Here is a 19,285-nt window from a genome sequence, read left to right as displayed (position 1 = left end):
TAGTTTCGCATACAGTAGTTGCTCAATAAATATAAATCATTTAACCTAGTTTACCTTTTCTTCTTTAAAAAGGGGGGATTTATTCCAGGTCTTACAGGAGTATTTTTTTTGGATAGATTTTTAACTTTCTGGTCTTTATCAAGAATTGTCTCCAAAACAGAAAATAAATGGAGTGTGGTAAGGTACAAAATAAAAGATTGAGAAAAGAAGAAAATAGGGGCTTTTCCTTCCTCACCTGGCAAGGATTGTAACAAAAATGGTGGATGGGAGAGGGAAGGGGGATATTGGGACTTGCAATTTATGCTAAGGTGAGTACATTGTACTTGACTAAATTCTTGGCAACTCTTGGGAGTGAAGGTGCTAGAAAACATTGCCATAGAATCCAGAGTCACTGGGGGCAGGAGAGCAAGGAGGGAACATCTCCCAGCCAGCCCCGGCCTAGAAATAACCCAGCTGCAGCCACAGCTGTCTTCTTGTGATGGATTGCCCCCTGTGGGTGGTAGTGGGGTGAGTGTGCAGGGCTGAGACACCAGAGACAGAAGTAAAACTTGTGTTTATGACTGGACATTCCTTATAGATTACATTAGCCACAGAGCACAAATAAGCACGAGAGGGGAGTCTTTGAGGTGAAGTTATCCCTCTCTTTGTTTTTCAGTTTTGTGTCGCTGGGGAGATGTAGTGTGGGGCGAGGGCAGGCATAGTGACAGGCTTATCTACAATGGCCCACACTGTGAGAAAGAGGGACAGCAATGGCATAGACTCAGCTGACAAAGGTGAGACCAGGCCACCATGCCATTGCTGGGATTTCCCTTTTAGTGGGGCCACAGCTATGACCCTTCTGATGCTGAGAGCTGGTGGCCAGGCGGAGCACAGAACTCTGTCTGGGTCACAAATGCTTGAGAGGCCAGCTCAGAGGGTCCTCCAAAGCCCTGTTTTCACTACCCCCCCACCGAGCTTCCCACTTCAGAGAGAAACTGGGAGTCATCATACAGGAAATCCCTTATTTTCTGTTTTAAAACCTACCAAACTTCCCACTCTGTAGCCATTCTTTCCTTCTTTCTAGCTGTTCTATCAGAAGAGCTGCCTCCGCTGCTGAGCCTCCTCCCACCTCTTCGGGACCCTTTACCGTCGGTGCTGACTTTCCCTCTCATCTCGCCCGTTGCTGTTTCTCAGGGGGTCATTCTCACCGCAGCCTCAGTAAGCGTCTTGCAAACACTTTCCCGAGTCCCACGTTTCCAGCTATCACTTTTCTCTCATTCTATTTACAATCATACTTCTGAAAGAAATGTGTCTGGCACTGTAGGCGGAGCTCAATAAATATTTGTTGAAAGAATGAATAAGTGAAAGAATGGGAAACTGGAAAGGCGTAATGAAACACTCTCTTCTTTAATATAAGCCACATATGCTGTACCGTTACGTAGTATACACTCTTCACAAGCACTTCTACGTAGGAATTCAAATAGCAGTAATAATAGAAACCCACATTTATTGAGAATTTATACTGTGATAGGCACTATCTAGCGCCTTGCACATGTGCTCACTACCTCCCACAATAACCCTGCGGGATGCACCCTTGTCCCCTTCGATCCTTCTGCAGCCCGGGAACCTCAGGGACGGGACTGGAGGAACCCCAATCCAGGCAGTGGGCCCCAGGGCCAGCTCCAGCGCCAGGCAGGGGAATCCTTGTCTTATCTTTTCTCTCGTTGCAAGTGGTAAATTTATTTTATATCTTTAGGGCAAAGTTTAAATAAGGAAGGCCATGTGGTCAAGTGTAAAAACAGATTGTCCAAAGGCCTGAAGCCTGGGTTTTAACTCTTCTGTTACCGTGGGGTGGGCCACTTGGCTGCTCTGATTTTCTGTTTGTTTTTTGTCCTTGTGGGGCTTTTCTTGCCTGTAAAATGAAGAAACTGGGCTGAAAGATCTCTTGGAGTGGCTTCATTTCAAAGCTTTGCCATGTAAGGTACTGTTTCAACGTGAATTACAGCTTTGACTTCATGCTCTTTGGAATAAATTTCAGCTTTGAATGAGGAGCCGTCACCGTGGAGTCCCATACGTAGCTTTGATTGTTCAGCCTCATAGTTTCCAATCACTTTTCCAAGTTGGCCTAGTAAATAATGTGTTTTTTTTGGCCCATGACTGCAACTTCATTTTCTGTATCTTGATATTAATTTATTTAGAAAAGAAGAAAAGATTCTATTTCTAGTCAACACTGAATTGTTTTTCTTTTTAATAAAATCTTATTTTTTTGTGATTATAAGAGGGATATATGCCTATGGTAGGACGAAAAAGAAAAATTGAAAGAAGGAAATAATAATCATCTAGAAATAATCCCTGTTAAAATTTTGGTATATTTAAAAAAATGTAACTGAGATCTTTTAAGATATATAATTTTGTATCCTACTTCTTTTTACTTAATATACATGTAGGGTGGGGCAGAAGCAGGTTTACAAATTTTCTTGTGGGAAATAATACAGTGGTTAATGAATAAGTATACAAGAAGAAACTGCTTCGTGTACTTACAACTGTAAACCTACTTTTGCCCTGCCCTGTATTATAAACAGCTTGAGAAACTGTCTTTCAACGAAGCACAGTTTGCATGACAGGAAATAACCAACTCCCCTTGAGAAAAATGAAAGCAACCGGCGGCAGCCCCCAATCTGACTTTAATTTGCCACAATAGCGATTCCATTTCCTCCTTTGGAGACGGCTGACAAGTGTCCTGGGCTGTCGCCACCACACCCTTCTCCTTCTTATCGAAGGACACAAGGTCAGTGATGAGGTGAGCAATTTCTCGTCTGGCACCTTCTGCCAGGGCAGGGGGAATGTTACAAAGTACATGTGAAAAGTTGCAAAATCTAATATTCACATAGATGTATAATTATGTATTTTCTAATTAATTATAGAACTATTTGTCCAATGACATCGAACCAGTTTCACACCATAAAAGAGACAGTCTAAATGCACTATAAAAGGAAAATTACTATTAAATGTAAGAAAAATATTTAATGTGTTTAATTGTCATATATATGTCACATAAAAGGAATACACTGCATACATGCATTGACTTTGAACGTTAAAATTCATATGTGAAGAAGAATTATAGTTTGTTATGGTTAAGAGCTTGAGCTCTGGCCTTGTATTTTTGGGGTTTGAATTCTGGTTAACAAGTTTTTTTGGAGTGAGTTATTTCTCCTCTTCGGGCCTCAGTTTGAGTAGTAGTGTCTACTTCATAGGGATCTTGTGGGGATAAAATGAGTTGATTTGTGCAAAGCACGTAAAGCTATGTCTAGAACGCAAGAGCTCCATGCATATTAACTATTATCAGTAGTCTTGTTTGATATGATATGCGTATGGCATAACTAAACTATATCAGTGATTTCCAAGTACTCATGATTCCCAAATACTCATGGAAGGTCCAGAGCCAGGCTGGCTGCATCAGATCACCCCAGGACACTTTGAAAAATATACTCTCCAGAGGTTCAGGTTCAGTGAGTTTGCAGCTACAATGTGATGGATGCTTTCTTGGGGATGGGGTGGGAGCACAGAGGAGGGAATGACTACCAGGAGGTAGTCCCCTGGGGAGGTTGGGGAAGGCTTCGAAAAGGTCATAATGTTGGGCCAGGGCTTCCTAAGAGAAGAGGTGGCTGGAGAGGGTGTATTCAGCAGAGGAAGGGACATCTCAAGTTCAACTACATTTATTGAAGACCTATTGTGAGCAAGACAGGCTGCTGGACACATTGATCTCATCTGCTTCTCACCTCGACCCAATGACGCTGGTGTTACTTTCTCCTTCCATATGTGTGGACTTGAAGTAGTTTGGGTGTCTTTCCCAAGCTCACAAAAGAAGTAGGATTGAAACCCTGGTCTGACTTCGAAGCTCATTATCTTTCTGTCAGCTTCCTCTGTTGACCATGTTTTAGAAAGTGCACAGGGCAGCGGGAGTTCAGTGTGCGGGGAGCTCTTGGGGGGCAAGCACGGCAGGCGAGGCAGACGGGCAGCGTGTGGTTGGGTGTTAATGGACTCTGCTGCTTCCAGTGTTCACAGCAGCCCTTCTGTGTTTCTAGACCTTCTGGAAGTGACAGCTTTGGGGAGCCTTGCCTAAGAGGGACCCACACCTGAGCTCCTGCATCCTATGCCTGGGATGAAGCACCTCCCATCTTAATGCTGCTGTGGTGGCTGTTGTCAGGTGCAGTGACATGAGCCACCTTCCCCTTGGGACTTTCTCCCTAATTGCTGCCACTTTCCTCAGGCATCTGTTCCACTGCTCTTCCTCCTAAGGTTACTTATAAGTAATAAACCACACAGGAGCCCCAAGGCAATTTGGTCTGCTAGTTAGAGAGAAAACAAGATCTTAATCTTATGTGTTAACCCTGAGATCTCGGCTAGGAAACACACAAAAGATTCTAAAAAGGGAACACTCTCTTTAAAAAAAAAAAAAAAAAATATATATATATATATATATATATATATATATAGTCAAATGGGGATCATGGCGAGTCTTTTAGATTTTCTGAAACTTTGAAGGTAGGTGGCAACAAGAGGCCATAACCCCTTATTTTATTTATTAATGAACATATAAGAGATAGGCCATGCCTGCTTCTGGGTAGGAGGTTACTTTAATTCTATTTAATAAACAAGTCATTCTAGCTCAGTGACTCATAGGGTAGCTTTAATCAAAAGAAAATTTACTCCTGCTTTTCTCTACATTTTAAAGTCTTCAGAAATCCAAAGAAGTCACTAAGAAAGGAAGCCACTAGAAATACTCCTACTGGGTTAGGGTTTTACTCAAGGAAGTGCTGCAGTGGAAAATTGCCATTTATCTGTCCTGCATTCAGGTGAGTTGGCAAACCCACTGGGCCATGACACAAGCAGCCACGTTTGTACCGAACAGAATCCACAATGGTGGTGGTGGTGGGCAGTAAGGACAGTGTCTAAATAGTTTCTCACAGAGGAGAATAAATTGCTGGTGAGACTTCTTTGTGGGCTTTATCGTCAACTGTCTTGTGCTTTGTTAAATTAAGCTTATTGTAAACTAAAATTATAGGGGCAAAATAGTTGAACAAAGTAGCTGTTGATTTCGTGATACCTGTCCTGGCCATGGCTCATGGGTGATTGTGATTCCGAAGTGAAACTTCCAAATCCGGCCTCTCTCACCGCACAGCAGGCCCTTGTTTCCAGCTCTCTCTTGGATATTTCCACTTGACTCTACTTGCAAACACATTGTCCCAAATGAGTTCACCATCTTTCCCCCAATTCACCCTTCAACTTTCTTCGTCATTGACCTCATCTCCAGTTTTTCAGACGGCCAGAGTAACCCTTGGAGCTTTTGGTATCACTGAGTTTTATTTCTTCTCCACATCATCTCTGGCTTTAGACCATTATTTCTATTGCTACCATAGTCTTGCCTTTCTCTTGACTCACTGAGTCTGTCTCTCCTACGTATGGGTGTCAGTTAATGTTCTTAAACACTATGTTGTCCTGACCATCTTTTTCTCAGAATTCTCTAGTGATCTTCTTTGTGTAATGAATCAAGTTCAGATTCTTTATCTTGGCATTCCAAGACTTTCACTTTCTCTCTAGCCAACATACTTTACTGCTTTCTGGACCTTCTTCCCCCTTAGTGACTTAATGTCTCCCATATGTCAGCTCAGTCTCACTCTAGGCAATTTGTTAACCAGTCAACACTCTACCTTATCTTTCAGAGTTCAGCACAAAACCATAAAGCCCTCTTCTGCTCAGGGCACCTCAAAAAATCTATATCTATGCCTTCCCTGGTCTCTGATTTACTGTTGGTGTCAATTATTTTAGAACTAGATAATTTATGCTCTTGTATGGTTCTTGGTTTAGTGTATGCTTGTATTGTCCACATAATGAAGTTGTTAGGTCTTTGAGGCTGGAGGAATATCTGAAAGTTTCCTTTTGAGCACTCAGTCCATGGATAGGATGTATTAGGTACCACCCTGCTACCCCCTAATCATTGTTGACTTAAAAAAAATTGTTCAGATATTTGCATTTGGTGTCTCAGGAAGACTGCAGTCATACTGCTGTTTGGGACGGGAGCTAGGCATCATTTAAAAAATTACCTCAGTCCAGTGGTTATTGATGTGGCTCAGGGCACCTTGGCTTCATGTCCTGTTTAGCGTAGAGTGGGTGTTCTATTTGTTGAATGAATGAATGAATGAATGAATGAATGAATGAATGAATAAATAATAACCTAAAGGGAATATTGGACTCCCTGATTCCATTTTTTATTTTCATCATTCAGATAAAAAAATAAATCTGTTAAATGATGTCAGCCAGGTTAAAAAAAGTCAATGGTTGTTTTCAGTTCTAGCTTTCTAAGGTTAAAACTCTTTTTTGTGTGTGTGAACATGGTCTTTTCCAGACAGTTAGATATATTGAATGATCTCTCCTGACTTCTCTGTTCCCTACTTGAAAATCTCATCTTGCAGTAGAATTATATCCCATTGAATAGGACTGCTGACAACTCTTTTCTGGTTCCTTAGGTCCTGAAGCCTGAAGGTTGGCTTTAGCACTCAGCTGTCCTTTACTTTGTCGTTGCTTCAGAAAGAGCTCATGTTTTAATATCTCCAGTTTTCCAGGACAAAATGAATTATTCACTTCCTCAGTGTTCCCAAAGTCAATGATTCTCTCCTTTGAATCCTGTATACGTATACATGCCTCTCATCTTATGTACACCCTTGTTGTACATGCGTGTATTATTAGATGCATCACGTGCATTAAAATAGAGTTGCCTATGTCTCTGTAAATTCCTCCAAGGCAGTGGCTATGTCTCATTCATCTTCGTATCTCCTGGAACACCACCTACCCCAGGCACTGCTCCACGGATGGCCACCAATGAGTAGTGACAAGGAATGAGCCAAATAGTGAGGACACCATCAACTCTGTCTTCTGCAATGTAGTGGCATTTGGGTGGCTAACCATCCTACTGGTCTGGCACTTCTGCATCTGAAGTGCTGGGGAGCTTGCAGCCAGAAACCCTGAGTGCACGTCATGCAACATGGTCCAGGTGAGTCAGAATGGCACCACAACCACCACCAGTGCCTGACCTTTCTTCTAGAGGAAGGCAAATATTGAAGTTTGAAACCGTGAGGTGTTACCTTGGCATTTATGAGAAGTCTCAGTCCCAACTGGTACCTCCCTTGTCTGCTTGAGGAGGACAGGGTGGGGGGTCAGGGCTTTGGGGGAGGTGGGATATCATCCCCTCAGCACAACTTCTTTCAAAACACCCTGTAATATTTTTTTAAGGATGTTTTTATCTTCTCTTTTTCCTTTTACTTTTTTATTGAGATATAATTGACATACAGCATTGTGTAAGTTTAAGGTGTAGGACGTGTTGATTTGATACGTTTATATATATATATATAGCAATGTGATGAACACTGTACCATTAGCTAATACCCCTATCAGGTCATATAATTGTCATTTCACTTTTGTGGTAAGAACAGTGATGATCTCTTAGCAACTCTAAAGTTCATAATACAGTATTGTTGACTATAATCACCATGCTGTGCATTGGATCTCCAGCACTTACTTTTCTACTAGTTGCAAGTTTGTACCCTTAGACAACATCTCACCCACAACATTTTAGTTTAGGTTCTTTACATTTTGTGTGGTTCTCAAAGGTAACGTGAAAAGTTATCTTTAAGAAGATTACCAAAAGGTTGTCATCATTGATCGGCTGCCTCCTGCACGCCCCCGACTGGGGGTCGAGCCCGCAACCCGGGCATGTGCCCTGACTGGGAATCAAACCACTATCTTCTGGATTCTAGGTCGATGCTCAACCACTGAGCCAGGCCCGGCCAGGAGGGTGTCATATATTTTAGATGGCAGCTTTTAAAAAGCATTTGAGTCTTTGGGTCACTTATACTTTTTATGAAGGAGAAGTGACCCAGAGACTCAAATACATATATGTGTGCATATGTGTTTGTAAATATTAGTTCTATTTCAGAAATTTTAAGCAAGGGAAAATATTTTGTAGCTATACTGAGATTACCTCATGCTTGTGTAGTAAAAGGCCCCGCCTGGGCAGGCAGATCTGTAGGAATAGAACTTTAAAGATCAATATTAGCAAAACCAAGTCGCCAGTTAGGCCACCGCTGCAGAGCCCGGGGCTGCAGGTGCCCAGGGCCCGGGAGCCCGCAGCGAAGCGGCTCCATCCTCGGCCGTAGTCGCGGGGAATACCGGCTTTGTGCGTCCCTTCCTTTGCTCAGCGAGTGTGGAAATCGTGTTGGTTGCCACGGGAACATCCCCACCTAGTCATTAGCTACTCAGGCTGCTGATTATATGAAACCCGGAGACACAGATGTGGACGGGGCCCCTGTAGCTACTGGTTCTGCAGAGAATTGTAATTGCTTTTGCCACGTTCATCTCTGGCCGCGCGTCTCCCTGACCGCTCGTCTCTACATGTCCCCTCTTGTCACCCTCTCCCCCCGACAGAGTCAGTGAAAGAAGCCCATAGGAAGTCGGCATTGGTACAATAGAGCCATTATGTTCCCGCGCCTCCTGCCCTCCTCCAGTTCTCTTGTATGGAATAAAAATATTTCTCACCCCTCCTCTCACCCTGCTCTGCCCCTCCATCCTCAGGGGGGGCATAACTGTCCTCTTAAAGGTCTGTCGTTCCTGTGTCCCTCACAGTGGTGCCGAAGCCACGGTTTCCTGTTACTTATCCAGAGTAGCTTCTAAAAACTCATATAGATGCCCCTTTTCTAAGTTGGTTGAAATATTAACAGGAGATGCAACTGGCTATTAACAGTAACTTTATCTTACATATTTATCAATAGACAAATGGATGGATCTGGATAGATCTCTCATTAGGAAGACTCAGGGAATACAGGCCGTGGCAATTCAGTTTTTCTTATAAATGGTTTAAAAAATAAGTCTAACAAATGCTAGCAAAACTGAAAGTACCAGAGAAAAAGAAGTCTTGGACCTCTGCCTATATTGGGAAAAACATAACTCAAAATTTTGGTAAATGACATTTAAAACTCACTTTAAATTAGTTAGGTACTTGCTGTGTAAAATTTGAATCATGTTTGTAAAAGAAAAGTTTTAGGAGAAAATGTTCCTCAGGGATTTATTTTTAAATTTTTATAAAGTTACGTTTAAAATATTTCCCTTTGGGCAAAAGCACACACTAACAACCCAGGCAAACTGCAACAAGAACATGAATGAGAGTTAAACAGAGTGCCCATTAAGAAGCAGGAGATATGACATCTATTATATTTTACTAAGCGACTGAGCATAACACAGATCTCCGCATACCTTCTGCTACCTGGTGACAAGCTGTTTAACTGCAGACTAAGTGAGGAAATTGTGGAGAGTGACCATAGTGATGTTACTGGTTCTAGTCTCACTAGCAAGGTAGTTGGGACACTAGACAATGAAATGGATAATACTAAAGAAAGGAAAAATCTCAGGGGGCTTCAGTCCTATCTGAGCCGTTCAGCTAAATATAAGGGGTGATTGACATTTGTAATTATTTAATGTAATCTTTTTGAGGGGACTCTTTAATTGGTAAGTTAATAATAAATATTGGGAGCTCAGTAACTATAAAGAAAAGGTCCTTTAAGATCCTAAAGTCTATTTAGGGATGTGTTTTATACAATGAGGGAGTAAAAATTGAGATCATTTATAAAGCAAAATACAATAAAGGCTAATTAATATTCCTTTGCATGTGTTACTGGTAAAGAGCCATGAGTGAAAGAGTTTTTCAGAGGGGAGTGCTGAGCAGAGGAGAAGTTTTAGGATGGCTGGACAACACTGTCACTCAGCAGGTAGAGAGGCATGAGCAACAGGATGTACAGCAGAGAGGTGCCTGGATGGCACCTGCTTGCACATGATATGTTATATGGCGAATAACAGTGAAATATTATCTGCACTGAGTTTCTGTTTACATTTTTTTCTATATTTTTTCAGCTTACAAAATTAAAACATGCTAATTGTAAAAAATAAAAAATCCAAGGTTACAGAAACCAATGACGTAGAAGTGAAATATTCCATAATCCCATTGGCAAACGTGACCACCATTAGCAGTTACTTATTAACACTAAGATAAATAAATTTTAAAAGATTTTTATCATTTTGGAACCTTGGAATTGTAAAAAGAAATATCTCCCATTTTCCTAGTTTGTTTATATTACAAAACACGATATAATATCTTATCTAATATTGAAAAGAAGCTTTTGGGTTATTTTCTCTCTGACATTCAGTATGTGATGCCGTTGAGAGTTCTGGTCTCTGTGGGACAGTGAACTGAACCCCTTTCTCATCCCCACCCTGCTTGGTGGAACTATATGCCTGGGACCTGCAAATTCATACAGTGTAGAGGCTGTCAAAGGGTTAACTTTCTTGGGTAGCGGGAACAGCCCATTCAGGGTCACAGGAGAGGTGGGAGGAACTGTCAGAGCTCCCCACAGGTTGTGTTCAATATTGCATTGGTCAGTGACTCAGGTCTTCTAAAATGCAGAGTCTGGGTGGGGGAGGTTGTCTCTAGTATGGAAAGATTACTCCCAGTCTCTGTGTCCCTGAAACACTGAGAAAACAGATAATGCACATTGATATGGGAGGTTAACAAGCCAGAAATACAAACATGTCCATCTCCTGTTGGCCTTTTGAGGATCTAAGGATCAGAAATAGCCAGTTCTAATTTCTCCTAGAAATTTCCAAGGGTTGAGGTAAATCAAATTATCTCTTTAGTTGAACTTGTTTATGCCAAAGGAAAGTAATACTCTGCGGGTGCAATCCAGCACTTTGAAATTTATAGATTGGAAGTGATATGAGAACCAAACACTGAAAACCTTGGCACAAATTGTGAGATTTATCCACTTTCTACCACCACCCTCAAATCCAAAGGGAAGGAGGATTATGATAGTTAGGAGATATGAAAACTGGAGGGGTGACTGGGCACTGGTTTGGATTGCCAAAGGAACTTGAGGTTAAGGGAATTATGAACCTGAGGTTGAGCAAAACTCCAAATGAGGAATGATACATGAAGGGGAAAGAGAAATGAATGAACTTCCGAGGTAGTCATAATGGAGGAAGCGGCAAGTGTGGACTAAAAGGACCTCACAGTAGTGAAGATTTTTTTTCCAGGAATGCAAGAACGAACCTCAGACAAAGAAGGGAGAATTCAATAATGGACAGGTTACCAAGGGCAGCTCTAGAACAGGTTTCTCTGTGAGGTTTTAAAAATAAAATAGAATTTTATCTAGTCTAATGGCTGAAGGTGGAGAGAATATGCTGACTAATGAAATAAGAGTTTCCTTGTATGGGGCTTCAATTTAAGATTTACACTTTTAAAACTGACATGATGATCTCATTTGACACCCCCCCCCCCCCAAATCTCTGAGAGGGCAGGGCCAACATTACATCACTAGTGAGGAAATCTAAAGACAAAGGGTTAAGTTCCACTTGGGAGGGGAGAGATGGAGGAAGGAAGGCAGATCTTGGAGGGTTTTGAATTCAGAGGGAAGTGAGATTTTTTTTTTTTTTTTTTAAGAAAACGTTTGTTCCTTTCCAGGTACACTTGATTACTCACTGTTAAGTAGGTGGAAGTCGATGAATGGGTAGGAGCCGCGGCGTTCAGCAGGAACCCCCGTCTGACCCCTTAGTCGTACATCTCCTGGAAAACAGAAGATCCAAACAAATGTTTGAAAACGTTGCCAAGTGTATTCACTTTTCCTCTGTAAATCCTCTTACCCACTTATGTCACGGGAACCAACAGCAAATAGCAAGGGAAAAATGATTTCCATTCACCTTGCTCAAGAGAGTGCCATGTAGGAAGGGCTATTTAATGAGTGCTGAGCCTAATGAACTTGGCAAAATCTAGAAATGAAGCAGCGCTCTCTTTTAGATTTGCCTGGATGATGGGTCTGTGAAAATGTTAGTAATTTACAGAGTTTCACAGCCTTTGTGTATTTCCAAGGGCCATAAAGATGAAACATCTTAATGTGGAAGGAAAAATGGTGTGCTGAGATGAGAGCTTTTATTCTTACTAGAAGTTTAATCACCCACAGCGTCGTTTCTCTTGGATTTAGCACACTTGTTCTCTTTCTTTCTTTTTCTTTTTTTTAAATATATCTTTATTGATTTCAGAGAGAGGAAAGGAGGGAGAGAGAGAGATAGAAACATCAATGATGAGAGAGTCACTGATCGGCTGCCTAGCTCGCACCCCGGGCATGTGCCCTGACCGGGAATCGAACCCCGATCGCTTGGATCCTGGGTGGATGCTCAACCGCTGAGCCACGCCCAGCCGGGCCTTAGCACGCTTGTTTTCTGACTGACGACCACTTTCCTGGTTCCCCAGGTTGTGTCACTGACATGCTTCAGAACCTGCCGAGAGGAAGGCCAGCCTAGCTCCAGGTACTTGACACTTCGCCTCCCTTGGACATACGCTAGTCTGGAGAGTTTGTATTGCTTATTTGTAGGTTTCTTTTAATGCCTGTGTTACTTTCCTTTTTGGTGTGTCCCGCCTTCCTGATCAAGGGGGGAAATGAAGTATAGTGGAGGGAGCCTGGACTTTAGAATAACATAGACCTTGAATAAAGCAGGTCTTGCCTCACTTCAAGGTGTAATTGGTTGGAGAATATAAAATAACACTTGCTGCCTGGCAATAAATGCTGGATTTATTGCCTTCTACATTCCTGCAAAGTAGGAATCATGTGAATTGCATGTTCTGAATTTTTTCATAGTGCTTTGTGTGTTGTCTGCTACTTAGCAGATTCTAAGTGACAAAGATAAATGGAAATACCGAATTCCCAATTAGTACATACAACATGAAATCAGAAGAGAGATAAAAATACATAACACCTAATATAATATATTTCTGAATATCTGAATCAGGAACCGTTTCTTCCATGACTAATGGGTCTACTCCCATAATCCACTACTTCCCAGACATAAGGTGACACTGTGACCTCAGCCTGAGAGTGGAGAGGAGGAACAAGTCTTTTTAACTCCTGGGGTTAACCAGGGCCTGGCTGAGATCCTCATTGACCGTAACCCATGCAATTGACAGTGTTGAAAATATCCCTCATAGGTGAGCCTTGTGTGCACTTGGGCATATAAACTGCAAGCTCTGAGCCCTTGGGCTATTCTCTACTTAGAATTTTATATTGGTGCCTTATTTAGTGCTTTGTATAATCTAATGTTGTAGTGATATATTGATATTAAAGAATGTTACAATTTATGGACTATAGTGAAGTGGGAGGAGGAGGGAAGAGATGGAAAAGTATATTTAAAATATGAATATAATCTGACATCAAAGAAGGGAATGCTGTTAGCATTTGATAAGTTTGTGGGGTGGGTGGTCAATAGTTAGAGGAAAGCCACTGGGAAGAGTTGAAGGGTTTACCTCTCTTCAGCTGCTGTCTTGAGCACCCTCTATTTGTAAATCTCTAAAGAGTTGATGAAGCACATTCACAAAGTTCACAGTATGTTCATTTTCTTGTTTATCTCATTAGATCCTCACAATAGCCTCATGAAGAGAGGCACTATTCTTCTTACTTTATAGGTGAGAAAGTAGAGACCCAGAGAAGAAAGCGAGGGACTGCTGTTCACCCTGCTAGCCCCAGCTCAGGGCTCAGGTCCCCTAAAGGCACTCAGTAGATGCCTATTGACTTTAATTGACTGCCTGAGTTTATGGTGCTTTAAACTTATAATTAGCAGAGCTAGTCCTTAAATCTAGGTTGTTAAACTTCACAGGCTGAGCTCTTTCCTCAATACCATTGGTTTCTAACCTTATAGAGTGTGCACAGCTGGTTTTTAAAATGAAAACAAAAATTACAGACCGCAGATGACAGAAGCTGTACTATGAGATAGTACAGCCAGTGAGATAGTACAGCATGGTAAAATGATATAAGAAATTCAGCACTACCTATAAACGAATTTACATTTTATAAATGATAGAAAGCTAGACATATACTTGAAAAATCATGCAGATGAGACCATGTTAATTTGGTTTACAAAGCCTGCTGGGCTTGTGGATTTGCTGACCTGTTTTGTCATCCTTTTGGGCTTCTCCTAGGGGTTTCAGGCTCACCAACTAGAAAGCATTTCTCCACTAGTATTTTTTTCTTAGTATTACCAAAGAGTTCCTCTTAGTTTTGTAGTCCTGAGAGCACGGTGCTCCCAGAAAACTTCTGTATAATATCAATGTAAGTTTTAAAGCCTCTGTCAGAATTTATTCCATTTGTCCATCTGAGAGTAAAAAGAGAGTGATATGCCAGGAATCAGGGAACTCCTGTTACTGAGAGGATCAGTATGTCACCATCTTGGGTGACCTTGGGCAAATTAATAACCATTTTGAGGTCCAGTTTTCTAATATTTAATTATCATAATTATAGCAGTTTTGCCTACTCCAAGGGGCTGTTGTGAGGAAATTATAAGGTGCATGAAAATAACACGATAGTTTACATTTATTGAATATTTATACTCTGCTCAGCATTTTACATGCCTTTTCTCATATCATCTACCCAACAACCCAGTGAAGGAGGTATTATTATTAGACTATTTTACAGGCAAGGAAACTGAAGCCAGTGAAAATTTGATAATTTGTCTGAGATCATAGAGTAAGTGTGGAGCTTGAGCTCAAACTCAGCATTGTCTCCAGTCTCTATGTTCTTACCCATCCTCCCAGATTATCAGGATAAAAAGTACATAACCAGTTTAAGTATTCCTTTTTTTGAAAAAAATAAAATAAAAAAAATCTTTATCGATTTCAGAGAGAGGAAGGGAGAGAGAAAGAGAGAGACAGAAACATCAATGAGAAAGTCATTGATCAAGCCCGCTACCCGGGCATGTGCCCTGACCAGGAATCAAACCTCGATCGCCTGGATCCTAGGTCGATGCTCAACCCCTGAGCCCCGCCCAGCTGGGCTAAGTACTATCTTTTGATTACCCAAAGGTATCCTTTGATTGCGCTTTGCCAATAAACCAAACATATATTCATCATGGACCCTGGAAACTGAATCCCGGGGGAATCTACCCCCTTGGTGGATCAAAAGTCAATCAGACGGATGTTGTTTACTCAAACAGCAGGGAAATGGGCTGTAAAATCAGGCAACCAGATCCTGCTCGGGATCAACAAGGCATCTGTTATTTTCAAATAAGAAATGGGAAGCAATTATTAAAAACAGTATTTAGCAAAACTGAAATTACCTGGCAACAAATTTACTCAAACTCTTAATTAAGTAGAGATTTCATAATACAACCCTACTTTTTGGAAAAAGAGACAAATAGCAACAATAGCAAAGATACCTAAACAAACAAACAAACAAAAAGCAGCAGCAGCAACTACAAATCCCATACCCGAAAGCTTCCTTTCAGTGCTTACGCTATAACTACAATTACAGTCTCAAAGCGGATTACTCATAACCCTAATGATGGCCTGTAGATGTAGTAAATAGTTGTTTTAGAAAAGGGTTAAATCACGTTAACAACTAGTAAAGCAGCAGGCAGGGCATTTTAAGTGGGCTAACAATGCATTTTAGAAAATTTCCAATGAACCAAACATTCCCTATCTTGAGTATTCTATTTCACTGAAGCTCTACTATGGTAAAATTAACAATTTCAGTATATATTTATAATATAGAAAGATCCTGCTCCTTCTCCTTGCTTTCGTGAAGCTAAATTGCTTCAATATGCTTGTGGGAAGAGAGAAATAATTCAGTTAACTACAGTCCCCGGAGGAGCGGAGGCCACTGGCTGATGTCCGAAGAACAGAACAAGTGGCGTCCTGCTGAACTGCTTTTACTGGCTGTGGTCTCAGGCAATCATCTGTTTACCTAAGGCCTTATATCCAAGCTAAACAATTATTTTGACTATTCATTAGGCCCTCGTTTGACTTAAGCGACTTTCTTTCTGGCAAATGAAAGGCGCCGTGGAAGCGGGTGGGAAGCGTTGACAGCTCCACCGTGTCCTCAGTCTGTTCTCATTGTGTTCCAAACCGAAACAAACTGCAGGGGAACTCTTAGTTTTGAAAGGGCTGCTCCTCGTTTGCGCCTTCGGGCTGAAAACATAACATGCCGTCCTTGAGTATGTATTTAAGGCTGCAAACACAGGCAGCGAGCTGAGCTCCTTGGCTCCAGGCGCCGAGACCTGGCGACAGCCGCTCGCCCTCCCAGGGGACGTGGGTCCGGGATGGACCTCTTGCCCACTTGGCCTCTCGAGCCGTCTCTGTTTAATCAAAGCTTGTGCTCGGGAGCAGACGTTATGTGGCCTCTTATGTAACTGGCAACGAGAGCGGAGACTCTGATGGTGATGACAACTTACAGTGGCTGAGACATGGGCCACATGACAAGAACCAGGCTCGGGCCCCATCGTGGTGTCAAGGTCACTTCAGGGTGGGGGCAGGGGGGAGGAAAGGGACAGAGCAGTAGCTTCTATGTTCCCATCACCTCTGAGACGGATGAACTGGATAATGGCAATGACTGCAGAGGACATGGCCTGGGGATGCCCAGCAGGGGTGTCACGGGGACTATGAGACGGTGGCAGTGTGAGAAAGATTCAAGTCCAAATACAGTGGGAGAGAAGAAGCTCTCAGAAAGGTCCCCCTCGAACTTTCTTAGGCATGGCTAATTCACGTCACTGTTGCAAACTTGCACAATGAAGGCAGAGAGAACCCAGATCCCCAAATCTCAGACAAGGACATTGACCAGGCCGCACCTCCTGAGCCGCACGCAGCTCTGCATACTTCAGATGACTACTCTCAATTAGCAAATGAATTATTTCTCCCAAGATGTTTATCTAGTCTAACAAAACAGAGGAAGTTTGTGCAATTTAATCACTCCATAGATTTATGGGCCAGTCCAGGCAGCCGGTGGAGATAACTCAGGCAGAGGTGACTGCTCCCAGTGCTGGGAGCTCGCACGGGGTCCAAGGAGGCTGACTGGAACCAAGTCTCTCCTCCCGAGGTTCAGATCTGCTTTCCTTTCTCGAGTGAGCCTGGGCCTGCCTGGTCACTAAGGGCTACGTGCTGACCGGGCTGAGCAGGAGGCTTCCTGTCCATTGATCTCTTGCACTAACTGTGTATTCCTGGGCTGTCCCTGAGAGAGCTTTGCATGTAGAAAAGAGAAAAACCAGGAGTTAGTTGTCCAGAACCACACTTTTGGCAAAAGAGAAAAAATAGTTTTCCGTGTGTGTGAAAGAAAGGTCTTTCTTCTCTTCGTAAAAACCTTGATCTTTATATAAAAGTAGGAGAAAAAGGAAGTTTCCTCAAGTCAGACTCTCTAAACAATAGTATGACGTTGCAACTTTAGCTTAGAATTATTAAATCCTTGGGACAAATGTGCATTTTGGGACTCGAGTGCTGTAAAAGTGAATATTAGACAGCAGGTAAGGAAGGTTTTAACTCAGATTAGACATTCTTCAGCTTGATGGTTTTTCAGAGGGAAAATGAGGAAAAAAAGTTTTCATCACCAGGAAGACAGGCATCTAATAAAAAAAGGTACAGAACAAGATGCAGCAGGAACGCCTGCAGAGAATTCCACGGAGCTGTACAGGAACGCGAGAGAACACAAAGAACATGCCTCCTTCCGAAGCCCGAGAAGGTGAGGAGTAGCCCGGGGGTGTTGGAGGGAAGATGTGAGCTGGGTCTGCCTTAAGTAATGCAAATGCCGCTGCAGCTTGTACGCCACTCACTGACTTCTGGGGCAGCGCTTTTTATCATCAGACTCTTACCAAAGCAAAGTCTGTTGTTTTTTTATAAATGTACCACACACACACACACACACAATGTAGGCACTCAAAAACTAGTAGCTAGTATTCATATGTTTTTAGTGTTCTTCTGAGATTCCTACCCCTCCTCAACCTCCCTCTGCCAAGATAGTCAGTATTACTTAGGAGGATTTCTAAGTGAGGGGCTGTTTAAAGAACTGTATGTGTATAATCTGGTTATTTAGTCTACTCTCATGACAGTCCGCCTGAGGGAGGTGTGCGGATCATCCCCATTGCACTGGGGAACACACAGAGCTTGTGACTGAATTGGGTTCAGAAGCCAGGTGGCCTCCGGAGCCCTTGCTCTCTAAACCATTGCTGCTCTGGGCACGTCTCCATTCTCCACAACAGTGACAGGGAAAGATCACCCATGATGTTATTTATCATTTCCTCATCATCCCACGCTGTGTTTCTCCTCTCTCTGCTGGGGAGGCCTGGGCTAATGGCAGTGAGCACTATGTGCGAGGAAAGCTGAATGTCTATCCAAGGGCTTCTTCACAGCAGCTTTAGAAGCCCAGCGAACGGGGGTGCAGTGGACCATGACTCAGGGATGAATGAGTCCCTGATGGGTCAGGTTAGGCCACAGGGAGTCTAGACTCCACTAGAGATCTAGGTATCTTGCAGGTCAGTAGAACTTTTGGGTAAGGGGATCAGCAAAAGATCCAGTTCTAGGGCAGGCTCGGAGGGGACCCTAGATTAATTCAGTTCATTTAAACAATGCTCATTCAGTTCATTAAACAAAACATTATACAAAGTGTTAGAAAGTAGATGGGGGAAAAGGAAAATAGAAAATCTGTAAGATGCCTTGACACTCAGAGAGTTAATGATCTAGAAGAGAATCACAGAAATGAGCAAATATGGCATAAGCCGGAAGGAGTCTAAGTTTTAATGATATTGAGATACTTGGGTTTGCGTCTCTCAGAAGTGTTGTGAGGTTTTATGATTTTATATGGATAAGTAACTTGGAGATTTCCAGATCCTAACAATTCTTTAAAATGTTTCACTTAATATTGTATACCTGAAACCTATATAATATCATTAACCAGTGTCACCCAATAAAATAAATATAAAAAATAAAAAGTCTCAGTGGAATTTAAAAAGAATCACTTAATGTTAAATTTAAAAAGTTAACATAATTTTACATTTGAAAGGCCTTCACATTTTAGAACTATAGTTGAAGGCAAGACTTAGACGCTCACATCAGGTCTCTAGTAAACAAATTTCTATGGATACAGGCAAACAATTTAAATCAACAAGGCTCTTTTCAGAAACCACTTTCTATTAGGAAGAGATGTCCTTTGTACCTAATGAGTGTGTTAGCTTTCTGGGAAAATAATCTATACAGCAGAGGAGGTGGGGGAGGAGAGAGAAGAATAAGGCATAGAGGGAGAAGGGAGGAGAGGAAGGGAGAGGAGAGAGAGGAGGCGACAAAGAAAATGGACATGGGGAAGAACTGAATACTGGGTCTGAGGAAGAAAAAGGTACCGGGGATAATTCTTAGATTCCTGTCTTGCATAACTAGATGGCTGGCTGTGACAGTCAAGAAAAA

At 42.2% G+C, this 19,285-nt stretch overlaps 1 protein-coding gene across 1 annotated transcript in view; it reads right to left on the bottom strand.

The window, feature by feature from the left end:
- The window catches only part of PDE7B (phosphodiesterase 7B), a gene marked incomplete at its 3' end in the record, with an annotated part of 119,152 nt that overhangs the window by 46,828 nt on the left and 53,039 nt on the right, over positions 1–19,285 (bottom strand). Inside the window, exon 2 of the mRNA XM_081141437.1 lies at positions 11,561–11,644. Within this exon, the coding sequence (XP_080997563.1) occupies positions 11,561–11,644 (84 nt within the window). The remainder of the gene's footprint in view (positions 1–11,560; positions 11,645–19,285) is intronic.

Source organism: Miniopterus schreibersii (genome assembly GCF_964146895.1).
Source record: "Miniopterus schreibersii genome assembly, chromosome: 6".
Classification (NCBI taxonomy): domain Eukaryota; kingdom Metazoa; phylum Chordata; class Mammalia; order Chiroptera; family Miniopteridae; genus Miniopterus; species Miniopterus schreibersii.
This window is presented reverse-complemented; position numbering and strand designations above follow the sequence as displayed.